Here is a 24,852-nt window from a genome sequence, read left to right on the forward strand (position 1 = left end):
TATTGGTTAATGGGCACAGTTTGTTGGGGGGTGATGAAAAAGTTTTATAATCAGTGGTGATGGTTGCACAACACTGTTAATGTAGTTCATACCGCCGAACTGTACATGTAACAATGGCTAAAATGGCAAACTTTATGTTATAGGTATTGTACCACAATAAAAAAATCTTGGAAAATTTAACAAAAATGATGATTCACCCTGTTTGCTTTCCCACACGTCGTTCATTGCAGGGGAGTTTTTTTCCTTGTGCTTGGACACTCTAGACAGTTAGCGGAACGTGTAGGTTGTGCCTCTGGTCTAGCCCAGGAGGCCGTGGCTGCCTTTCCTGTTGGTGCTGGAGGGAGACTTCCAGGGAGGGGACGCAGTGCCTCGGGAGCAGGTTGGTGAGCCCTGGGTTGGTCACGACTTCCCCAGATCTCGGTGCCAGCCCAAGGCCCCTGCTGGCTTTCCTGGTCACCTGAGCTGACCGTCAACCTGAGCATCAATTCATCAGCGTCATCTGCACCCCGCAGGCCTGAGCGCCTTCTCTCTCCCGCCGGGTCCATGTCATCCAGAGGCTCCAGGCATCCCTAAGTGCTTTGGACAAACACAGTTGAACTCATGCAGCCAAGTGCTGGCTGAGCCAGGGGCTGCTTGGAGAGTGACTCACAGGGAGGGGGCGGGAAAAGGACAGAGGTGCCAGGGAGACTTTCTCTCCTGAGGGCTTTGAATCCCCACTCTAGCTTGGGAGCCAGCCCAAGGTCTCCCGCCAAGCAGGCTGATGCAATCTGGACGGGCTCTACAGCCCAAAGAAACATGACCTGCTTCCTTTTCTTCTTCCCCATGACGGCTAGCTTTTTGCCTTATATGAATCATCTCACCCTGTCTTAGTTTGCTTGGGCTGCCATGATAAAGTGCTACAGATCTGCCGGTTTAAAAACCAGAAATGAGTGTTCTCACAGTTCTGGAGGCCGGGAAGTCCAAGATCTAGCTGTCAGCTGATTCAGTTCCCGGTGAGGGCCCTCTTTCTGGCTTGTAGTCTGACCACCACCCACCGGCTCACCGTGGCGGCCGCCTGCTGGGCACCTTTGGTCTGCCTGCCAGGCTGGGCTCCATGCCCCTTACGGGAGGCACCTGCTCAAAGTGTACATTGGGCCAAGGAGTCGTCTGTTTAGAGCCCTCCAGGGGTGCCCCCATTTGGTCAGATCCCCTGCTCCTCGGAGCATGTGGCTTTGGCAACACACTGGTCAGCACGTGGGGGAAGAGGCCCACGTTGGGACAGACTGTGGGGATCAGGGTCCCGCAGGCACTGCCTCGGTGAACTCCTGTAGTTTTCCACAAACCTGTGGGTTTCACTCACCCCGCCCAGTGCTCCTACTAATAGCATTTAGTGAATGGAGTCTTTCAAAAGGTGGCTGAAACACTCATTGTTTTCCCCTTTCCAAAGAGAAGGAAAAAATGTAAAACCTAGGAAAACTATACTGTAAAGAACGTTTTAGCCACCAGCCAAAGAGATTTAAGGCTGGAAAATTCAACCTGTTTTAGTTTTAGAAAAATATTTTTCTTTAATTTGATTTCCAGGAGGGCTTAGGGGAAAAAAAATTTACCATCTGGATGGATTCCATTTTCCTGGGTTGGAATTAGCAATGCAATTTGCAGGGTCGGCAGTGATTCCGAAGAGCAGGGCTCTGAGAAATCAGGGCGTTAAGCATCTTCCGAGGATACTTGACGATTCTCCAAATGAAAAGCGCCTCCTATGTGAGATGTGATTAGTGAAATTCGTCCGTCGTGATGTCAGAGCGTTTCACCTGGTCAAGTGGTTCAGTCTGAGTCGATGGGGCGGCCTTTCTGGAAGTTAGCGTCAGGCTGATCACACACGTGTGGTGCAGGGACTGGTCCTCACCAGAGGCTGATGACAGTTCTCAGACAGGAGCATGTGAAGATGCCATTTCTGCCACTTCCCTGCAAGGTCTTCCTTGTGGGTCACTGTGTCCACTGGGGCTCATGCCATTGCAGTGACCCCAGAAAAAAGACACCTATTGGCTGCTGTACTCGAAGAGTCCAGGGTGTATGTAGCTGGCTTCAGGTGTGGGTGTGTGGGACCTGGTCTCTCTCATCGCTCGGTTTCACCTCACCTTTATCCCCACGTGTTGGCTTCCTTCACCAGCTCTCGTGATGGCAAGAGGAGCCCCAGCCTCCATTCTTCCAGGTTCCGCTGCTTCCAAAAAGAGTTTCTCTTCACCAGTAGCTGACTCGTGTGTCCCAGTGGCAGCTCTGATTGGACCCATCCAGGTCACGGGTCCATCCCGAAGCATCCCTGTTGGCCATGATGTTATGCAGATGGGCCGGTCCTGGGTCCTGGGTCCCAGGCTCATCCTAAAGCTGGGCTGGAGGTTGACATTAGCCACGAACCACTGGGACTGATTCTGGGGGAAGAGGGCTCCCCAGAGGAAACCTGGGGCTGTGTTTCTAGGAGCGGGGGCATGCTGACCGGCAGGCACAGCAAATGTCTGCACACCTGCGCTCTCCTGTCTTTACAGTCAGTCCCCTGCTCCCTTCAAACGGCCCTGCTCGAGCCACCCTTCCTTCTCTTCTGAATCCTCGCAGCAAGCGTATGAAGGGCTGTTAGGTGTCAGGCAGCGTGGGTGTGAACCCCAGCCCTGCACGCTTTCTCAGGTGCAGCCGTGGGCAGGTCACTTTCCTCTCCTGAAGCTCAGTGTCCCCATCTGTCAAATGAGGGGGACGGTGTTTTCTTCCCAGGGGGGTCACGAGGGTCAGTGAGTATGTGGAGCTCAGAGTCTGGAAGGCGGGAGGGCTCAGGAAGTGGAGGCTCGTCGTTCACTGCATTTGTCCGGTGGGAAAACTATGTCCTTGTGTCGTTGTCCAAGGCCCCACAGCCAGCTAGTAGCTGAGCTGGGACTTGAGCCCAGCCTGTCTCATCCCGAGCCAAGTACCAGCTCGTTCTGCAGCCTGTCCTCCTCCGTTGACCTTCCTGTTTGTGGAGGGTTTCTCCTGGTACAGCTCACCTCTGCAGGCACCTGGGGTCCGTGCACAAACGCTGTTGCACATCTTCAGTGTACCAGGCACTAAGCTAGACCCTGAGCAGACAAGGCAGAACGAACAGTCAGAGCAGTCGTTTGATGGGGTGAGCCGGGCAGCCCCGAGGATGGAGGACGGATGCTTCGTGCTGTAGGGGTGACCTTTCCAAGAGAGGAGACGGTGAGCTGTGTCTGCGCAGAGGAACTGGGGCTGTACAGGCAGCGAGGGGAAGGATGTGGATGCCTTGCCGCTTTAGCGGGGCCTGTGTAAAGCTTGATGAGCTGATCGGTGTTCCTTGAACGGAGTTTGCCCAGTGGGTTTGGTCACCATTAAGTTGTTGACTCTTGCTAACAATGGCCTGTAATCTCCTTGTTTCCAGTGTGGAATAATTTACTGGCTATTCGGTGGTGCCATCAGGAATCTCGGAAGCCCAGCACGTGTAACTAAATGGCTTCAGCCACTCCAGGTATGGCACGTACTTCCATAGATACCGTCTATGGAGAGCCTTAAAAATTCACAGTAGTTAGGGGTGTGTGTGGGGGTGTGGGTGTGTTTGCAGAAAGAGAAAATAAAACAGAGAATTAGTGTCAGCCAGAACTTTGTTTGAAATGAGAATTTGACTACCTTTTAAAATTGCACTGAGTCTGTCATATTGTTATCACATTAGCTGTCACCAGACTGAATTTTTATAATTATCTCCAACTCACCGCTCCCTTTCTCGCCACCATTCTTAATGACCTGAGAGGTAGGCAATTACAGCAGCCGTATGACTAGCTGATTCCCTTCTAACACCCGGTAAACCCCAGGAGCAGAAATACACGGGGATGTTTGCAATGACCGAGAGGGGCCACAGGAGCAACGTGAGAGGGATCCAGACGGAAGCCACCTTTGACCTCTCTGCACAGGTGAGGATTCTGCCCGGGGTTCTGGCGGTTCTGGGCAGCAGACCTGTATACAACGGACTCTCCTTTCTCCCGAGTCCACCTTCACCCCTGCTGTGTGTGCTCTGAGGCGGGGGTGGGGGGGCGGTGCTCAGATTCAGAAGAAACGTCTAAGTGCTTTAGTGTACGTAGGCTCAGCCTTCCTGAGTCTAACACCAGCCAGCACTTACACAGCACCTACTGTGGGACGGGCACTGCTCCAAGCCTGTTATGTACACTCATTAACTTAACGCTCTGGAAAAACTCGGTGAGAACAGGACCTAATCCATTTTGTGGTCCTTCCTAACAGTAGCAGGTAAAGGGGTGGAAGAGCGGTGCACCATGTGTGACGTGTGTGGCAGGAGGGCCCTGTGTGTGCTGGGGCCTCCTTCTGGGAGCCAGGTCCTCGGTGCTGGCATGATGCAATGTCTGTACCTGCGACCTGCACACAAATCCACATGGCAACCGAAATAAAATTTCACAACACCGGGACTTCCCTGGTGGCACAGTGGTTAAGAATCCGCCTGCCAATGCAGGGGACACGGGATCGAGCCCTGGTCAGGGAAGATCCCACATGCCGCGGAGCAACTAAGCCCGTGCGCCGCAACTACCGAGCCTGCGCTCTAGAGCCCACGAGCCACAACTACTGAGCCCACGTGCCACAACTACTGAAGCCCACATGCCTAGAGCCCACGCTCTGCAGCAAGAGAAGCCACTGCGGTGAGAAGCCTGCGCACCGCAACGAAGAGTAGCCCTCGCTCACCGCAACTAGAGAAAGCCCGCATGCAGCAACAAAGACCTGATGCAGCCAAAGATAATAAATAAATAAATAAATAAATTAATTAATTAATTAATTAAAAAAAAAAACACTAGAATTTCACAAAACAATCTGACTTTATTATATGGGATGAACTCCAGAATGTTGGTAAGACCCTCTAACTTGATGTCTCTCCACAAATGGGTCACAGCAAAAACCCTGCTCTGTAAATCCCACCCCTGTCCCCGTCTCTTTAGCTCCTACCCCCAGCACCTTGGTGGGTGTTGCCTCATGCATGTGCGTGTGGTGACTCAGTCTTCATTTTGGCTGAATTTGTCCTTTGCTTTTTTTTGTTGTTGTTGTTGTTTTTCTATTTTCTTCCCTCATTTTAAAAAAGTTTTTTTTATTGTAGTATAGTTGCTTTACAATGTTGTATTAGTTTCTACTGTACAGCAAAGTGAATCAGCTATACGTATACATATACTCCCTCTTTTTTGTATTTCCTTCCCATTTAGGTCACCACAGAGCACTGAGCCGAGTTCCCTGTGCTATACAGTAGGTTCTCATTAGTTATCTGTTTTATACATGGTATCAATAGTGTATATATTTCAATCCCAATCTCCCAATTCATCCCACCTCCCCCCTTTCCCCTTGGTATCTATACACTTGTTCTCTACATCTCTGTCTCTACTTCTGCTTTGTAAATAAGATCGCCTGTACCAGTTTTTTCAGATTCCACATATTTGGAATCTGGAGTTTTGTTCCCAGGATTTTTCTGACCCAAGAATGCTAGTTGGAGGTGGTCAGCGCTTAGAATGACAGATGCAGGTGAGGGTTTTGTTAGAGGATGTCCTGCCTTTCCTCTGTCCTGAAGCTAGTTCTCTACAGCAGCCAGTGATGTCCAAGGTCATAGTAAGAACCAGAATAAAGACTGCCACTTTTTGAATGCTCCCTCTGTGCCAGGTCTGTGTCCAACTCTCTCTGTGTAGTATAGTATACCACACTCCGTCACAACAACAATCCCATGAACGTGGTAATAAGCCACTTCTGTGCATTGAGCACGTGTGCTAAGTGCCAGGCTAAGTACTCTGCATGCAACATTGTGTTAAATGTTCTATAATGTTATAGGAAGATATCCTTGTCCGCATTTTACAGGTGGAGAAACTGAGGCTCACAGAGGTTAGGCAACTGACTTACAGCTATGCAATTAACGAGAGAATCTCAGGTTCAAGGGGGATTGTCCTTAACAACTTAGCTTTCCTGATGGGACACTGACCAAACATCTTTGGGGTTTTGGCTGCCCCATTTTTTCTCCCGAAACTGTGGTATTGAGGTCACCTTGCTGTCATCAAAGGGAAGAAAAATCCCACTCACAATTCTTATTTATTTGTTTCTTCTTACAATTATTATTATTATTATTTGCACAGAAATCATTTTCCTGTGTTAGTCCCATTTTCCCCAAACAGCATAAATGATTTAGCTACCTGCTGCGCTATGGCAGCTGCCACTCTCGGCAGGGGAGTTGCAAAGTTGAAATCGTAATGATGAGAAGACGCTGGTGAACGTGCTGCTTCCCGAGGGAGGGAAGAAGCCCATCATAAGCTCAGGCCACTGAGGGTTGGCTTGGCAGGGAATGGCTTTCTCCTTCATTGGTTTCTGTGTTTTCCCCTTCATTTCCCTTTTTAAATGTTAGAGCATATCAAATGAGCCCTCTCTCCCTCCAGGGCAGTTTCAATCTCTTACATTTTTTGGTTGGGCATTCCTGTGGGTTGGTTGTTTTATTTTTATTTTTGGATGATGGATTGAGTAGCGGCATGGAGAGTTTTGAGGTAAGAGAGAGTTTTATTTTTACAGTTTAGGCAAAATCGCAAAAATAAATGAGGCTAAGAGCTCTCTGGCCAAGGCCGTCTCTTTTAGTGCTTGCAGGACTGACCGTTTTGTTGGCCTTCAACAGTTAATTATAATAGGAACCGACACACATGGCGTGCATTATTTAGATCCAGCTTTTTAAAAAAATTTTATTGGAGTATAGTTGATTTACAATGTTGTGCTAGTTTCAGGTGTACAGCAGAGTGAATCAGTTATACATATACGTATGTCCACTTTTTTTTTTTTTTTAGATTCTTTTCCTATATAGGCCATTACAGAGTATTGCACAGGAGTTCCCTGTGCAATACAGCAGGGTCTTATTGGTTATCTATTTTATATATAGTAGTGTGTGTGGGACTGACATAGATCCAGCTTTAATGCCAGAGTTTTGGCTGAGGCAGACTTTCCAAATCAAGTATTTTTGCCAGAAGTGACAAATTTCCTTTCCCAGAGTAGATCAGATGCTGATGGGAACAGATGGCCTCCTGTCCCCTCCCTGCCCCACCAGAGCTTTTCTGCCAGGCCAACCTTTCTCCGCTACTTCCCTTCCCACCCTAAGGTGTTAGCATCCCCTCACCACGTGAGTTTTGTTGTTTGTTACTGCACCCACCAGACTCACAATAACTCCTTTCTTTAAGAAGTCCTGGCTGGCCTGATAAGACAAGGGCAGCAGCCTCGAGAGACTTAAAAAGAGCTTGTCCATTTATGTTTCTGAAAAGCCCTCGCCTGTGTTAAAAGTTTCCCTGTGCACATATGTGTCAGGGAATGTTTTCTTGGGCTCCAAGACTGTATTTCTTGGCCAGAGGGAAAGTGCAGTCTGTATACTTAAAAATGTGAAATCTGAGATGATCTTTACATGATCAATAGCTTGTCGGTTTGGTTCAGCCACATCTTCGATATTGTCAGCTTTGATTAAATTTGCTGTTCTGCCTTTTCACCATTCCACCCCCCCTCCCCTGCTCCCCACCCGCCCCGGACTCTCCGACCTGTCCCAGGTACCTGGTATCCAGAGCTGGCAGTTGTGGTCCGTCTCTCCTTAACACGAGGTTGAAGGGTATCCCAGGTGGTAAGCAGAATGAGGGAGGACCCAGAAGTGAATGGGGGCATTTCCATGGTGATCCTATTCTCCTGGAGAGGAAGAGAAAGAAGGCAGAGTTTTGAGCAGAGTGAAAACAAAAAAATACATTTTTCCCCCTGCTTATTCCTGACCAGTACTAACTTCGGACTGTTTTGAGCTGGAATCCTTGGTCGTATCATGGAGACACGCTAGATGGCATGTTCTAAGATTCTTTCCCTGATAAGATAGAGAATTGTTGGCAAATGCTTTTCGGTTTAAGGGCTTATCCATATGAGCTTTTGAGGGAACCTTTTATTATTATATTCATTGATGAGGAAAATGGAGAGGCAGGTTCTGAAACAATCATCCCAAGGCTTAAATGAGGTATTTCTTTTTATAAAAATCAAAATTGTCTGGGCTGAGATTCTAATCAATGGCAGGAATGGGTCACGGTTGCCTAGTAGTCTAGTTTGTGTCCCGGTGTACACATGTAACCTTTGGTTAGTTAGTGGCCATTTAAACAACAGACCCATACCTTAAAGGCAAGAACGTTCAAGACCCAGGAAACAGTGGAGGGCATGAGGAACCAAGCGATTGCTCCAGAAGGGGCAATGCCCAGTAGACAAAATGAAATACATAGACATGGACTTATCTAACTAGGGGCCCCAGATCATTGGATGTTCCCTCCTTTCTTGTGAATCTCGAAGGTGGAGTGTTTGGGGGCAAGGGGCGTGTGCAGAGCTGAATACATATCAGCAGGGCTTTTAGGGGTTTGGTGCTGGATTATTTAGAAGTCAGAACCTCAGTGTGGAGTAGTCTAGAGAGAAAGAAGCACAATGAAGAAAGCCTTTATACATTAAAGCCACAGGCTCAGACAAATAGTACACATGCCTGTGCAACATGACAAAGAAGAGAGACCGGGAAGAAGTGAATGAACACCTTTCATCCATCGAAAAGTGGCAACGTATTTTCCTGATTGGAATATTCATTGACAAAGCACTTTAATTTCCAGTTGTTTTCAGAGTTAAGGTGGAGGTGAACAGTGCATGCTGCAGTGATAGCATGGTGGTGTTGAGCTCCCGAGGTTGAATTAGGCGACTTTGGGTCATCTGCTCCTTTTCTGTGAAATTACCCGAGTGGGTGCAGCTACACGATATGGGATCTGTTTCACAGTGTTCATTGCACTGAACCCAGGAGTTGAAATGAGCCATAAGAAAGAAAACTCTGTTGCTTTGCTGTTTCTGTGTAGGAGTTTGTAATCGACACACCATGCGAAAATGCTGAGAAGATGTACATTGGAAACACCACGTACGGGAATTATGCAGCAGTCTTTGCCCAGCTCATCATAAACGGAAGATCTCAAGGTTCGTTACCGACACAGAAACCTAGGATATTTCCCTTTACTAGTACTATTCTCCCGTGAGTACTTTACACAGAAAACCCACCTCAGAGGGCTGTTTCTACCTTATAAAAAAATTCAGCACTAACATTATTTCCTAAATATACATGATGAGACGATTTATCATTACATTCAACATTAGACACTATAATGGGCAGTGCACAGTCATAGAACAAACTGAATTTCAAGATCAACATAATTGTACACTGTCCCAGGAAATGAGCAAAGCTTTGATCATATCTTTAGAGACTTTAGTGTCTCTTCACCTTCCTTAGGGCCCCACTGTTTCATCGTTCCTGTCCGCGATGAAAAGGGAAGCATGTACCCAGGAGTGACAGCTATTGATATGATGTATAAGGAAGGTGAGTCCCTAGGTGACCCCTCTCCCACCCTCCTTTGCACTTCCTGCCTGCTCCCTACCCCACCCAATGAGAATCTAACCTAACTCATGAAAGCAGTGAAGGCAGAGAAGACTCTGATTTTGAAGCCTGATTAGTCTTCTGTGTATGGCAGTTAGAGAAGGTTGCAGACTGCCATTTATGAACACGCATTGGTCCCATTTCTCCCAGCCTCTCGTGTTTACTAGTCATGAGGCAGCTCTGTCCCCAGCTGTTTTCGTCTCCTCTCTCCTTCTTGGACTTGTGGGCCCTTGGAGGGCAGGTTGAGGTTCTCTCTTTCATGGCCCAGAGCCACCAGCCTCAGTGGGTCCTAAGGATTGCCTCCGTGGACTAGTTTGCTAGGGCTGTTGTACTCACACTGAGTGGCTTAAACAACAGAAATGTATCGACTCACAATTGTGGAGGCTACGAGTCCGAGGTCAAGGTGTCAGGGGAGTTGGTTCCTTCTGAGGGCTGGGATGGGGAGGCTATGCTCCAGACCTCTGTCCTTGGCTTGTAGGTGGCCATCTTCATGTTCACACAGCGTTCTACCTGTGTGCTTGTCTGTGTCCTATTTCCTCTTTTTATAAGGACACTGGTCATTTGAATGAGGGCCCACAAATGCCCTCATTTTAAGTTGATAGCCTCTGTAAAGACCCTTTCCCCAAATAAGGTTACATTCACGGGTATTAGGGGTGAGGACTGCAACGTATCAATCTTGGGGGAGACACAGTGCAACCCAGAATGCTCAGTGAGAGCAGGCCATGCCTGTGGGCTCCACTGGTTGTCCCCAGCCAAGTGAAGCCAGAAACGCAGGTGGGGGGAGAAGGGAAAAAAGAGAGAGGAAAGAGCAGAAGGGAAGGGGGCGGAGACGATCCTTTGGAGGATGGGGCTAAACTCACCCTGGCCCTGTAGGGATATTGACCACCGCGTGCCTGCAGGAATGGGCTGCAAGTGCTTTAGGTGACTGAGGCCCTGATCCCTTGAAAACACCTGACGTGTCAAGTGCTGTTGAGAGTAGAGGGGTCACCCGGCCCTCATGAAGTGGTGCCAGACATTCATGACACTGGCAAACCCAGAAAGTCTGAGCTGGTTTCTTTGTAAGCTCATAAGTACCACTGTGACCTTGTCAAGGGGTGATGTTCTAAATAAGACCTGCACTAAAAAAAGATCTTTTCTCCCAGAGTAAGTCTCCCTAAGTGTGAGATGAACAAAAAATAGACCCCAGATTCCGACAGGTGTTCTGAGGAAATGGGTCTGGCAGATTTTAAGAAACTTCTTCGGACGTGGTCACCCTACCCACCCACTGCTGTCCCTCTGGCCGTTTCCCAATGTCTTCTAGGCATTTGCTGTCACAAATTCACCCCCTGTTCTGGGGAGGAAGCACCGAGAAGGGGGAGGAATTTGAGTTCTGCGTCACTGGGGGGCGTAAGGGGCTTTCCTCCTTCTCTGTGTTCAGTCTGATGTTCTTTCAGTTGCCTAGAATTCTCCCTTTTCTAGTCACAGCAACTGCTCAGGTGGGAAGCTGTGTCCCCGCCAGACCCCACCCCCCAGCTGGCCTCAGAGCAGGTGGTCTGCACAGAGGGTCTAGCATTTTCTCCTCTATTCTTGGTAGGAAGGAGGGGGCTGGAGAAGCAGGCACCACTCTTCATGGCAACAAGCAAACAGCATCCCCACCCCAAATAAGAAAGCAGCAACAATTTGGGAAGTGAGAGAAAGGGCTTTGCGTTTTAGCAGCGACAGACCTGGGAAGTGGCCCGGACAGTATTTCTGATGCACATAAACTTGCCCCCTACAGCTCCGTTTCCCGTCTGCTCTCTCTAGGTCTGCATGGTGTTGATAACGGGATTCTGAGATTTGACAAGGTTCGGATACCAAGGGAGAACCTGCTGGATAAGTGAGTAGTTGTCTCCTTAACTCGAACTTGCTGCGCGTGTGAGCTCTTTGCCCGCCTTCCCAGGCCTGGTTCCTGGGTCTCGTGGGCTGTACGTCCAGAGTGTCTTCTCATAACCTCTCCTACAATTTTACTGACAATTAATTGAGAAATGTAGATAAGCAAATCAAAAAAAGTTAAAATTATCCCAAATGCTATCACCCAGACACAATGTTTGTTATCCTTTCATGTATAACACTTTAGACTTTTCTCTATGAGGTTATATCTAAAGAGAGAGAGAGATGTTCGATTTTCACTGAATGAAGTCCCCTTAGAAATTCTATTTTTTTTAACTTGTAATTTCTGTTTAACATTATATGTCCAATGTTTCTGTGCAACAATAAATACACATAGGCATTATCATTTTTATTTTTATTTATTTATTTTATTTTTGGCTGCGTTGGGTCTTCGTTGCTGCGCACAGGCTTTCTCTAGTTGTGGCGAGCGGGGGCTACTCTCTCTTGCAGTGCACAGGCTTCTCATTGCGGTGGCTGCTCTTGTTGCGGAGCACGGGCTCTAGGCGCGCAGGCTTCAGTAGTTGTGGCACACGGGTTTCAGTAGTTGTGGCTCGTGGGCTCTAGAGTGCAGGCTCAGTAGTTGTGGCGCACGGGCTTTGTTGCTCCGCGGCATGTGGGATCTTCCCGGACCAGGGATAGAACCCATGACCCCTTCATTGGCAGGTGGATTCTTAACCACTGCGCCACCAGGGAAGCCCCTATCATTTTTAATATTGCCATAATAGACTGTTAAATGATCTATAAGTTATGTATCAATCCCTTATTGTTGGTATTTAGGTTATTTCCTTAAAAAATTTTTTTTTGGCTATCATAAAATAATTAGTGTTATTGCCTCCTTTGTGGATGACAGGAGATAAGGTACCATCCTTCAGCTTCAGAGGCTGTTCTAACCAGTACTGGTTGGGTGGATAATATCAGAGGTGCTTAGTGTCATTTCCCAGCATCCCTCAGTGAGGTCAGATGGGTGAAAGAACGAGGTGAAGGTTGCTTCTACAAGTGCATTCCAGGGGTGGAGCCCCAGGGGTTCACTATGCTCTTTGCAGAGGCTAAGAAACACCAATTAACTTTACTTTTCTCAGCAGCATTTCATGTATCCAATAAAAATCCTGAACTACAGTGATATTTAAATATGTGAAGAAGCAAGCCATCAGGCTTGCTGCTTGCTTTCCTATAGATTTTCCTTTAACACTTTACTCCTTTTTAATTTTTATTTTTAATTAATTTTTATTGGAATATAGTTGATTTACAACGTTGTGTTAGTTTCAGGTGTACAGCAAAGTGAATCAGTTATACATATACATATATCCACTCTTTTTTAGATGCTGTTCCCATATAGGTCATTACAGAATATTGGGTAGAGTTCCCTGCGCTATATAGTAGGTTCTTATTAGTTATCTATTTTATATATAGTAGTGTGTATATGTCACTCCCAGTCTCCCAGTTTATCCCTCTCCTCCCTTTCACCCCTGGTAACCATAAATTTGTTTTCTACATCTGTGACTCTATTTCTGTTTTGTAGATAGGTTCATTTGTACCATTTTTTAAGATTCCACATATAAGCGATATCATATGATATTTGTCTTTGTCTGACTTACTTCATTCAGTATGACAATCTCTAGGTCCGTCCATGTCACTGCAAATGGCATTATTTCGTTCTTTTTTTTATGGCTGAGTAATATTCCATTGTATATATGTACCACATCTTCTTTATCCATTCCTCTGTTGATGGGCATTTAGGTTGCTTCCATGTCCTGGCTATTGTAAATAGTGCTGCAATGAACACTGGGGTAACTTTACTCCTTTTTACTGCCTGCAAGTTCTTGCCAGTAAATAAATGTCACACATGCCAAAAGTTTAAGGAAGATATGGTGGAAACAAACTTAAAATGGACCAAATTCTGGTTGACATTTTTCCCTCTGTGAATTGGTAGGAAATGAAATGGAAACAACAGAAGCATCGTTGTAGTTGTCCTGGTGGGTGATGAAGGCCCCAGGCCTCCTCAGGAATGACCAGTGCCCATGCCAGCAAATCATAGGACCACCAGCCTTCCCCAGAGGTGCCTGTACCTTTCCTGGTGACTTATCAGCATCACTCCACTCTCGGAGATGGGGAAGAGGGAAGGAAAGCCACAGATGTGGAGCTCTCCATTTTTCATCCATACTAATAGGATCTTAATGGACTGGACAGTCCTCGGCCAGAACCTGGACCCACTGGCTTAGCATTCATCCAATGCACTAGGGATTAGAAAGTCAGATTCAACCAGAAAGAAAAATGATAGGGAGCTACACGGTCTGTAGAAAATATGAGAATATATAGAATATTCTTTGGTAAGCAAGATTTGATTTAAAAGCCATTCCATTGGTATTTAAGCTGCCCCCCAAATACTACAGAACAGCAGAGGCAACACACTTTGGGGGTGTTGGTTTATCACTTGATCAAAAAGGGGTCTATAAGCAGATGTACAGATTCAATGATATTCCTGTCAAAATCCCAGCTGCCTTTTTTTTGTGTGTGTGAAAAAACTGAGAAACTGGTTCTAAAATTCATATGGAAATGCAAGAGACTCAGACTACCCAAAACAATTTTGATAAAGGAGAACAAAGTAGGAGGACTCACATCCCTGATCTGAAAAATTACTACAAATCTACAGTTATCAAGATAGTGTGGAATTGGCATACGGCTAGATGTATGGACAATGGAATAGATAGAGGATCTAGAGATAAATCCTTGCACTTATGGTCAATTAATATTCAACAAGGGTGACAAGATAATTTAATGGGGAAAAATGGTCTTCTCAACAAATGGTGCTGGAACAAATGGATATCATAAGCATGAAGTTGACCTTCATATGACCTTTACCTCATATGATATACAAAAATTAACACAGGATGGATCACAGATCTAAATGTAAGAGTTAAAAGTATAAAACTCATAAAAGAAAACATAAGTGTGCTGGGACTTCGGTCCTCATGCCTGTCTTCGTCATAGTCCACTGCTGAGTTGCAGGGTAGTAGTGGCGGGAAATCTGCTCTTACTTTCCATGAGTTGAGCCTTTCTCAGCATCTCCTGGGGAGGCACTTGTCCTGCTCCCCACGCTGCTGTCTTGTGAGGGAGGATCCAGGATGGGGAACCCTGTGCGACTTCCCTGTGTGTGCTCATGGGAGCCACCTGACCTCATTTCTAGGCGCCATGTTCTTCTCTTACGTTAACCCCATCTCTCTTTTCCACCTGCCTCTCCCCCACCGCAGGTTCGGTTCTGTGGCTCCAGATGGGCAGTACCACTCCCCCATTAAGGACAAGAGTGCAAGATTCAATGCGATATTGGCGGTGCTGACCCCTTCGAGACTGGCTGTGACTTTCCAAGCTACGGGCTCTGTGAAGGTAACTGACTCTGATGTTAATTTCCCTCGCTATTTATTCTCTGCATGTTCCAGGGGTGAGTAACAATGTCAAGAGTTGAGCTGCTTGAGCCACGGTTGGTGTAAGGTGGCCTGGGTTGCTGGTTAGATGCTAGCGAGTGCCAGTTGGCCCTGCACAGAGAACCTTTCTGCAGCCTTCTTACCGTGGGGTCCCATCCCCCTGCATCCCAGATGTGTGCTGCTGATTACGGTGGGTGGAACATAGGCGGTGCGGCAACAGGGCCACTAAAGATGGTCCCGGGAGAATTGGTTGTTCAGAACAAACACATCTTCTGGAAAAGCAGCTAAGAGCTGACTCATGGATAAGGGCCTGCGTGCCTTGGCTGAATTCACTGGGGAGCATTGATGCTTGGCGCGGCTGTTTGGCGTGTGACAGTCACCATCACAGGCAGGAGTTCATGAGGCCAGACCTCCAGAAGCCAACTCTGCCTCCCATTTCACCCCCGCCCCCTCCTCTGTCTTGGTTTGGAAAAAGCAGCCAGGAGAGAAAAGCTCTGGAAGGCTGCCTGCTCCGCAGGGCACTGCACTGTCTGTTCTCTGGTCCCTCCCCGTCTCTTTGTATCTCTTAAGCTCCACTGAGCCTGGGGAAGCTGGAAGGAGAATTAACATACCCGTGAATATCCATCTGTGGCTTGAACCCGATTCTCCATCAAGAAGGAGTAAGTTTCGTTCACCTGACTCCAGGCCTGACATCAGTGTGCAGCCACCTGGAAAGCAGGAAAATCCTTCCTTTCTCCCTCCTGCCGGGTCTGCACTGCTCACGGGAAGCCTGCCTGACCGAGCTCTCTCATGTGGTGCCCTTCCCGCCAGTGGGTGCAGCTGTGACCCTCAGTCCTGAGCCAGTGACCATCTGCCCGCCCGTGGGCGCTGCTTTATGTGCTTGTTTTCGGTGGCTCTTTAAAGTGAGTGGGGTGCGTATTCAGTTCTGAAGACCCAGGTCCAGAGTGGCTCAGCGGGTCTCAGCTGAACCGGCTGAGTCAGTGAGGCCCCAGGAGAGCCTCAGGATGCAGGCCCAGGGGTGAGGCCAAGGCGCTGGCACAGCGGCAAAGTACAGAGGAAAATACTGCTTCCAAGTCTGTGATAGACACTGTTTTTCAGCCCTTTTCCAGACTCCAGAAGGAGGCAAGAGGAGAGAAAGCAGACGAGCCCAGAATTGCACTGTAGAGAAGATGGGACAGAAATCTGATCAGGGTTCTGTGAAGCGGGGACAGCCGTATCTGTACAATAGCCCCTCTGATCACAGCAGCCTCAGGGCCCCTCTGAGGAGAGTGCTGGTGAATATTAAAACCATATGCTGGTTCCTGGCTCTAAAGGTGCCGTAGAAACCCTGTGCTGTTAACGTTTTGGAGTGGGTGATGTCGTGTGAAGGATGTCCACGCTGCCAGGGACCGGTCCGCCCATTCAGGCCAGTGGTGGAGTCCTGGGGGGCAGGCACAGGGTGGTGTAGATGGGGCATGGGGGGGCCTTCTGGGAGAGACTTGGTTTTTAAGTATCAGTAGATCTGGAGCAGTGGGGGTGGGGAGAGAGGAGAGTGGCTGATTTTTAAAAGGCACCCGTTCTCCATTTTCCTGAGCATTATCAAGGGGCCAGCCCCTGCCAACTCCGGAGGGTCTGGGGAGGAGGGCACATTTGGATCAATTCCTTTTTGGGCATCTGACACACACACTTCGTTCCTGGCAACGTACGGGCCTTATCACGATCATGGGCTCTGAAATCAGAGAACCCTGGGCTCAAACCTCAGCCTGGATGTGACCAGCCATGGGGGCGTGGGCAAATCAGTAGCCTTCTTTAAGCCTCAGTTTCTTCATTTGTAAAATGGGCCTTCTGATAATGGTGAGGCCTGGGTGAGGAAGTGAGTGCGGTGCGGACACAGAGCAAGGGCTCCGTTGCTCAGAGCTGTTGCTGATGTGATGGCAGCTCCCGCTGCTGTTACTGGGGAGATAGGCGTTGGCTGTGGGAGAGGAATAAATGGGCTTTTCCATGAAACAAACGCCTGGAGTCCTGGCCTCCAGGCAACCAGGCGATCTGAGACGTTCTGCAGAGGTGCGTGGTGTCCCTTGGATTCCTGAGTATCTGAAGCAAAACACAGTGGTCGTGAGTCGGCACCTGCCCTGTTTGGGAGGCGGGTTTGCCCGGTGACGGGGAGACCCCTCGCAGAGCTGGACGGGCCTCAGACCCACGTGGTCCAGATACGGCCGATGTGTCGTCCCTGACGGACCCCGGCCGCTGTGATCTCATCGCGAGCATCTCTGGCGAGGATGATCTCACCCGCTCTCTTGGCAGCTCCTCCCCTCCTACAGCTTAAACACAGGACAGATGCTTTCTCAGCTGAAACCTGAGAAGGTCCTGCTTTTGCTGTGCTCACTGATGAGTGGAAAACGGATCCCTTTCTCCAAAGGGCATTCCTCCTGTGTTAGAAAACTGTCACCATGGCTCCCCACGGTGACATTTGCTCAAGGCCAGCACGCCTGGTCATTTTAAACTCTGCCCAGATGTGTTTTTTTTCCCCCATGGTTATCTCTCATTTTCATAGCGTTTCTCAATATCTTCAGATTTTCTCTTAAAGTCTTGCTGGAATAGGCATGCTCTCGTTTGTGCCCCAAATGCCATGTCTGATTAAATGATTAGCAGAGACAAAAGGAAAAGGAAACTAAGACATTTTGGTGGGGGGGGGGATGCACATTGCAGCCGAAGTCGGAGTGGGGGGGTGGTGCTGGGAAGCCTTTTCTGAAGGAGGAAGGAAGCTGGGGAGAGTCACGGTGGGTTTGGAGGCAGAAGTAGAGGAAGTGTGAAATGTACATGAGGTCTAGCCCAGAGTTTTGGGTCGATTTTGCATGGAAATAATATTCTAGCATAAGGCAAGCTGGTGCCCACTTTCAAAAGAGTCTCCCTAATCCTTTAAGTAGGTGTTACTCCGTAGCCGGGTCCCACCCTCAGGGTTTCGGATGCAGCAGCTCTGGGGTGCAGCCAGAGAATCTGCATTTCTACCCGGTGACGCTGAGGTTACCGGTCCAGGACCGCCCTTGGAGAACCGCTGCACAGAACAGACGGACGCAGTTCTAAATTCCTGGCCCCATCCCAGCCACCCTGTCACCCTCTGTGGCCTCACAGTGCCTCCAGGAACAAGGCACATTCTCTTCCAGTTTCCAGTGCCTTCCACGACCGACCTCTCACCCCGCCCACCTCGTGCTGCGGTGCCGCCTGGCGAGCCCGTCCCCACCTTTCACCTGGTTAGTTTCCCGGATGTTTCAGAGCTCCGGTAAATGTACCTCCTTCAGAAAGGTCACGGCCCGCAAGCGGTCCCTCTGTCATGTTCCAAGGCTCTGCCCTCCCCTCGCAGCGTTTATTGTGGTTATAACCGACTCATGGTGTGATGGCTGTCTCCCCTGCAACCCTAGAAGCTCCACGCAGCCAGGGGCCCTGCCGGCCTCGTTCGCTGCCATGTGTTCGGCCTCCCACACAATGCTGGGCACAGAGTAGGTGCACGGCAAATAGGACTTGGAAGAATGGGTGAAGAATGAATCCGAATTCACATAGAAAGCACCTGGGTTAGTTCTTAGCGGAGATCAGTTCTCAGTATGTGTTCATTCTGTGCCTCCCCATCCCAACCCCTCAGCCTGTTGCCAGGGTGACTGGGACGGATGCTGCCGCATCTTCCTTCTAACGCTCTGTGGCTCTTCCGCCCAGAACAAGGTGTTTTCTTTCTTCCTTCCTGTTTGTCCCGTCCCAGGCACTGCCCTTCGCGTCTGCTTCGTATGTACGTGCCGGCTTACGGCGCCAGGAGGGGGCACTGTGTTGGCGCCCGTTTTGCAGTTAGGGATGAGTGAGGCCCTGGTGGTCAGGGAGTCACCCGGGGTGGGTGGGCACCTCGCACAGGGTGTCAGCGACTCGCAGGGGCCATACTGCAGGGTCTGCGTGTTGAGTACAAGTCAGGAGTCCTGGACTGCCTCTCCGGTTCTGGATCCAGGGATCGTTGAGACCACGCCCACCCTGCCGGCTGCTGGAAAGCACGGTTTCTGTGGAGAAAGCTACAGCTTCTCTTGTTTCTTTGAGTGAAATGATCAGCTGGCCCTTGTTTGCCTTGCCTGCTTTTGGCAACTCTGCCGTGTGCTTGGTGAGGTCACAGTTAAAGCGGGGCCCAGATCCCCCCCGGGGTTGGGTGGTTGGCCAGGAGAGCCTGGGGGACCGCAGGCTGAGTCTTTGGGCCTCCCCGGCCATGGGGACACCCTGCAGAGCACAGATGCTGGAGGCGTCAAGTGACTTTGTTCTGTCAGGGTGAGGCCACCACTCCTAACCGCTGGCAGGGAGGAGACCCCACGGTCATGGCCCCCCCCGGATGGGCTCAAGGTCTGCTGCCACTGGAGTGTAGTGGGCCTGGGGCTTCACTTCAATTTCTCTGAGCTTTAGTTTTCTCACTGCGTGAAATGAGGCCAAAAAAAAAAAAAAAAAATTCCATCTGATGGAAACATTGTGAAAATTCCATGAGTTAATTCGTCTCTTCACCATCACCACCACTACCAAGACTGTTACAAGAAAATAATACTTATTGAGCCTTTATTATAAGCCATGCCTGTCATAAGTGCTTTACAGGTGTTAACTCATTTCTCCTCACACAACTCTGAGAGGGTTCCATCGGTACCCTCACTTCACATATGGGGAAACTGAGGCAGAGGAGGTAAAGGAATTTGCCTGAGATGGGCACTGGCTATGCTTCCTTTGACTTTGGTGGTCCTTGTTAAGGTAGTAGATGGCCCCGTGTTTGGAAGGATGGTCCCAGCATGTTGAGTAGATAAGACTGACATGTAGATATTATTAAAAGATACAGTAGAATTAAGGGGGAACAGGGGCAGCCCGATACAGTGCCTGAATACCTAGGAGCTGGAGATGCTTGGTCACAGGTGTGAGCTACTGAGTTAGCTGAGTTACAGCTTTGGGTCATGGCAGGCCACCAGCAGGCCGCTGAGTCCTTGGGTTAGGAAGAACCTCACCACAGGCATTAGCCAGCACTGCAGCCGCTGGGAGCCGTGCTCGTCCTCATCGCCTTGCCCCAGTGGCCAGCGCTGAGCCGAGGGAAGGGAAGATGCCCCGTGTAAAGTTGCTGAGTTGCGAGGAGTGGGGTTGGCATGCGTGGAAGCAGTTGGAATGTTGTGCCTGTTCTAGACTCCGGAGTGAGGCCACTGAGAACATGGACTCTGGAATCAGCCTCTCTGGATTTGCATCCTGCCTCTGCATGGCCTTGGCAGGTTACTGAACCATCTCTTCACCTCTAAAAATCATAACAGCACCCCTTCGTAGAGCTGTAGTAAAGCCTGAGGGAATTAATACCTGTAAGGGGCTTACACAGTAAGTCCCCTACATATGAACGAGTTCTGTTCCGAGACTGCGTTCATAAGTCCAGTTTGTTCGTAAGTTCAACAAAGTGAGCCTACGTACCCAACTAACGCTGTAATAGGTTTATAATACTTTTCACACAAATAATACATAAAAAACAAACAAACACAAAAAATAAAACATTTTAAATTTTACAGCATAGTCCCTTGAAAAATACAGTAGTACAGTACAACAGCTGGCATACAGGGGCTGGCATCGAGTGAACAGGCAAGAAGAGTTACTGACTGGAGGAGGGAGAGGAGGTGGGAGATGGTAGAGCTGCAGTATCGTCAGCAATAGGAGACAGAGGACAAGCTGCAATTTCACTCATGCCTGACGTTGATGGCACAGGTTCTGGTTCCTTGCTGGATTCAATTCTATCTACCCTCTTGAAAAAACGATCCAGTGATGTCTGGGTAGTAGCTCTTTTTTCCTTGTCATGGATGACACTGACAGCGTAGCACTGGATTGCATTCTGAACGGCTGCTGCAACCTTTGTGTACCATTCTAGGTTCGGGTCCTGTGCCTCAAAAACTAACAGTGCCTCCTCAAATAAAGAAAATCCTAGGACTTCCCTGGTGGTCCAGTGGTTAAGAATCTGCCTGCCAATGCAGGGGACATGGGTTCGAGCCCTGGTCCAGGAAAATCCTACAGGCTGCAGAGCAACTAAGCCCGTGTGCCACAGCTGCTGAGCCTGCGCTCTAGAGCCCACGAGCCACAACTACTGAGCCCGCGTGCCACAACTACTGAAGCCCGCTCTCCTGGAGCCTGTGCTCTGCAACAAGAGAAGCCATCGCAATGAGAAGCCCGCGTACCTCAACAAAGAGTAGCCCCCGCTCGCCACAACTGGAGAGAGCCTGCGCACAGCAATGAAGATGCAACGCAGCCAAAAATAAAAAAATAAATAATAAAAATAAATTAATTATTAAAAAAATTTTTTAAAAAAGAAAGAAAATCCCCTTGCCCTTTCCTGCATCGTGAATCTCTTCGGTTCTTCAGTTACTTCTTCTTCCTCCACTTCTGTTTCCATCATTATTGCTTGGCTCTTCTTAGCAGTACCAGCTACATCACCGCTGCTTTTACGCTTGCTTCCGGACATCCTGGGCTTGAAATAAAGATACTGTACTACTGTACTCTACACAGTACTGTATAGTAAAGTACATAACGGCACAACCACTTTTAGAGGATGCACACATGTGACAATGTATGCCAGACACGTGAACTAACTTACGTGATTGGACATGTGAACGCACGTTCGCATCTTTGAAAGTTCGCAACTTGAAGGTTCATATGTAGGGGACTGCTAGGGCTTTAGATACTAAATCATCAATACATGTAGGCTGTTATTATTTATTTATTTATTTATTTATTTATTTATTTATTTTTGGCTGTGTTGGGTCTTCGTTTCTGTGCGAGGGCTTCCTCTAGTTGTGGCAAGCGGGGGCCACTCTTCATTGCGGTGCACAGGCCTCTCACCGTCGCGGCCTCTTTTGTTGTGGAGCACAGGCTCCAGATGCGCAGGCTCAGCAATCGTGGCTCACGGGCCCAGTTGCTCCGCGGCATGTGGGATCCTCCCAGACCAGGGCTCGAACCCGTGTCCCCTGCATTGGCAGGCAGACTCTCAACCACTGCGCCACCAGGGAAGCCCTAGGCTGTTATTATTGTTAAAAGGGACCTGGAAGCTTATACAATCAAGTTCAGGTATACTGATGATTAAAAATGACATCTGAGGTTGTGAGGATCACAGATAGGGTTTATAACACATGCTTACCCCCAGGTGGTAGTGGCTGCTCAGAGCTGAGGGTGGAGAATTAGGAGGCTGAGGCTGGATGGGGCTGAAAAGTGGCTATGGTCGTGGTGAGAGCCACGTGGTGGGATGGGGAGTGGTGGGCTCCGTGCCGTCTGGCTGACCTCCTGGGGTTCAGTGAAGGACACGTGGTCTTGAGAGATGACTGGAGAGCCCAAATGACCATCTTTGAGTCCTCAAAGGTTGTGGTTTTGAAGATGGTGGGCAGCTTTTCCTGTCTCCTGGGGCTGAGGGGAGAGCAAAGGGAAGAAATTGGTTTCAGGTGGGACTCTTGGGCCTTGTGATAGACACACGGCCTTTCCCGATGGTGAGCATTGTTGGATGTGAATCAAGGGTCTGTGGAAGGTGCTAGAGCCCACATTTTCAAGAGAGTCTTTCCCCTCTGTTGATGGGGGTTTGGGGATATCGTGTCCTCGAATGACCTTTCCAAGGCCTTCTGATGGTGAGGGTTTATGGAGAATTAGAACAACAAAGAGCAGGAGATTGGGGCATCTGAGTATCCTTCTGAGTCAGAGGCGGCTCTTTAAGCACAAGGGGCGAGGTGGTGCAGTCACTTGGGCCTGTGAGCGTTGGGTGAACACAGGGCAGAGCAGGCTGTGTGTTCTCCTGCTGATCTCTGGTCTTGCCTTGGGGCTTCCTCTTCACCCAGGTTCTGATGCATCCCCAGAGATATCCCTGACGTCAGTGTTCTCTCCCCGGTGTCTGGTTCCTGTAGTGCCATGCTTGTGTGCCTTAGTCACAGGCTGGGTCTGGGGCTAGACAGCTTGTGTCAGAGTGTGACATTCTATCTGCCCTGATGACCTTGAACCAGATGCTATGACATTCCTCCCTGAGTTGAAGCTCACTCAGTCCTCTTAAATTAATAACTTCAATTTCAGTGGCTACCACTATAAAACTACCAGATTTTTGTCTGTTTAATTCCTGCTAGGAGGTCACCTATTTTTATTTTCTTCTGGGATCATTTTATCTTCATCTCTTCTTCTTGTCACTTAGATTGATCTAATTTTTATCATTATTAACAGAAAATTTACTTGGCAGGTATCATATCTTTTTATTCAGTCTCATTGCAGGGCCTAGTAGAGCACTAAATGTCATGGAAGTCATTTTATCCTTCGTTTCCTTCCTCCCTTCCTCCCTTCCTCCCTCCCTCCCTTCCTCCCTCCCTTCCTCCTTCCCTTCCTCCCTTCCTCCCTCCCTTCCACCCTCCCTCCCTCCCTCCCTCCCTCCCTTCCTCCCTCCCTCCCTTCCCCCCTCCCTTCCTCCCTCCCTTCCTTCCTTCCATCCTCCCATGCATGTACTCATCCATCTACCTGTCCACCAGCACACTCGTAACCCACCTGTTCATTCATCCACCCATCCATCCATCCATCCATTCATCCACCCATCCATCCATCCACCCATCCATCCATCCATCCATCTACCCACCCATTCTACTACAAAGACTCTGAACACAGTGATGATCAGTTCCTCTATGATTTCGAAGTTAATGGGAGGTGTGGAATATTCTAGACAAAAGCAGTCACTTACCTAATGGACACCATATTTTAGAAAAACTCCCCAGGCAGGAGTGTGTAGGGAGAGGCCAGAGGCAAACACCATCCTCTGGATCCAGGCCCTCTTCTAGCAGTAGGCTCGAATAAGGAGCATCTGTAGGGCCCTGTACACATGAGGGCTTCAGTGTGGGGACTGAATTGAATAGGTTTGGAAAGAAATGGGCATACTCTAATACTGAGCACAGTGAGACCTCTGTCCCCTCAAACAATGTGGCATAATGGAGGGTGGAGAGAGGGGACGAAATGGGTTCCCTAGAGTAATGTCTTGAAGGTGTATGGTACTCACCAGTGTGTGTTTTGTTGAAATTGGTGAGCCGAAGTTGCCGTATTCTCTTGGCACTTTTGTAACATGGCCAGTCATCTCTTCACGCAGAGAGTGGTATTGGAGAGACGAAAGCAGTGACTCATCTGCGTCAGTTGTATGTTCGTCTTTTTAGATGCATTGTGTGTGCTCTGAGGAAGCGGAGTCACGCTGCTTATCTTCTTCTACTCAGGTTGGAGTTCTTTCTTTAGCATCTTCACACGCACTCACGTACACACAGTGTGGGGAGCAGAGTAGCAGAACTTGCTCGGACGCTGGGGAAGTCCCATGGGATCAGGGCTTTGGCCTGGATGATCCTCAGAGGGATTGTCTGTAAAATACAGTCCCCAGAGTTTTCTGATGTAGAAGCTTCCTGAGGCTGACCACCAGAGGGTGACAAATACCAGTAATGATTTGCAGATTATTTTTTCCTTTACATTTATTTACTTTTGTATGTAAGAATTGGCTGGGTTTTTTTGGTTCTCATTAGTTTAGCTTCTTACCAGCTATGAGTGTTGATTTTTACAATGTGGTCAATAAAAGGAGAACAGGGATGCATCAGCCTAATAATTGTCTGGCTCAAGACCAAAACTGTAAATAGGATGTGGAGTTATCTTTTGTTTTAATTTATTTTTTATTGAAGTATAGTTGATTTACAATGTTGTGTTAGTTTCAGGTATACAGCAAAGTGATTCAGTTATATATATGTGTGTGTATATACATATATATACACATATATATATATACATATATATGTGTATATATATATATATTCTTTTCCATAATGGTTTATTACAAGATATTGAATATAGTTCCCTGGGCTATACCGTAGGATCTTGTTGTTTATCCATCCTATATGTAATAGTTTGCATCTGCTAATCCCAAACTCCCAATCCACCCCTCTCCCACCCCGCCTCCCCTCCCTCTTCCTCTTGGCAACCACAAGTCTGTTCTCTATGTCTGTGAGTCTGTTTCTGTTTTGTAAATAAGTTCATTTGTGTCATATTTTAGATTCCATGTGTAAGTGATATTATATGGTATTTGTCTTTCTCTTT

General features: G+C 48.4%; 1 protein-coding gene across 1 annotated transcript in view; it reads left to right on the top strand.

The window, feature by feature from the left end:
• ACOXL (acyl-CoA oxidase like) overlaps window positions 1-24,852 on the top strand; it is a 326,116-nt gene that overhangs the window by 49,369 nt on the left and 251,895 nt on the right. Inside the window, exons 4-9 of the mRNA XM_082356231.1 lie at window positions 3,398-3,484; window positions 3,825-3,923; window positions 8,871-8,985; window positions 9,296-9,382; window positions 11,222-11,294; window positions 14,596-14,728. Coding sequence (XP_082212357.1) covers window positions 3,398-3,484; window positions 3,825-3,923; window positions 8,871-8,985; window positions 9,296-9,382; window positions 11,222-11,294; window positions 14,596-14,728 — 594 coding nt within the window. The remainder of the gene's footprint in view (window positions 1-3,397; window positions 3,485-3,824; window positions 3,924-8,870; window positions 8,986-9,295; window positions 9,383-11,221; window positions 11,295-14,595; window positions 14,729-24,852) is intronic.

Source organism: Balaenoptera borealis (assembly GCF_965194805.1).
Source record: "Balaenoptera borealis genome assembly, chromosome: 15".
In the NCBI taxonomy this organism is placed as follows: domain Eukaryota; kingdom Metazoa; phylum Chordata; class Mammalia; order Artiodactyla; family Balaenopteridae; genus Balaenoptera; species Balaenoptera borealis.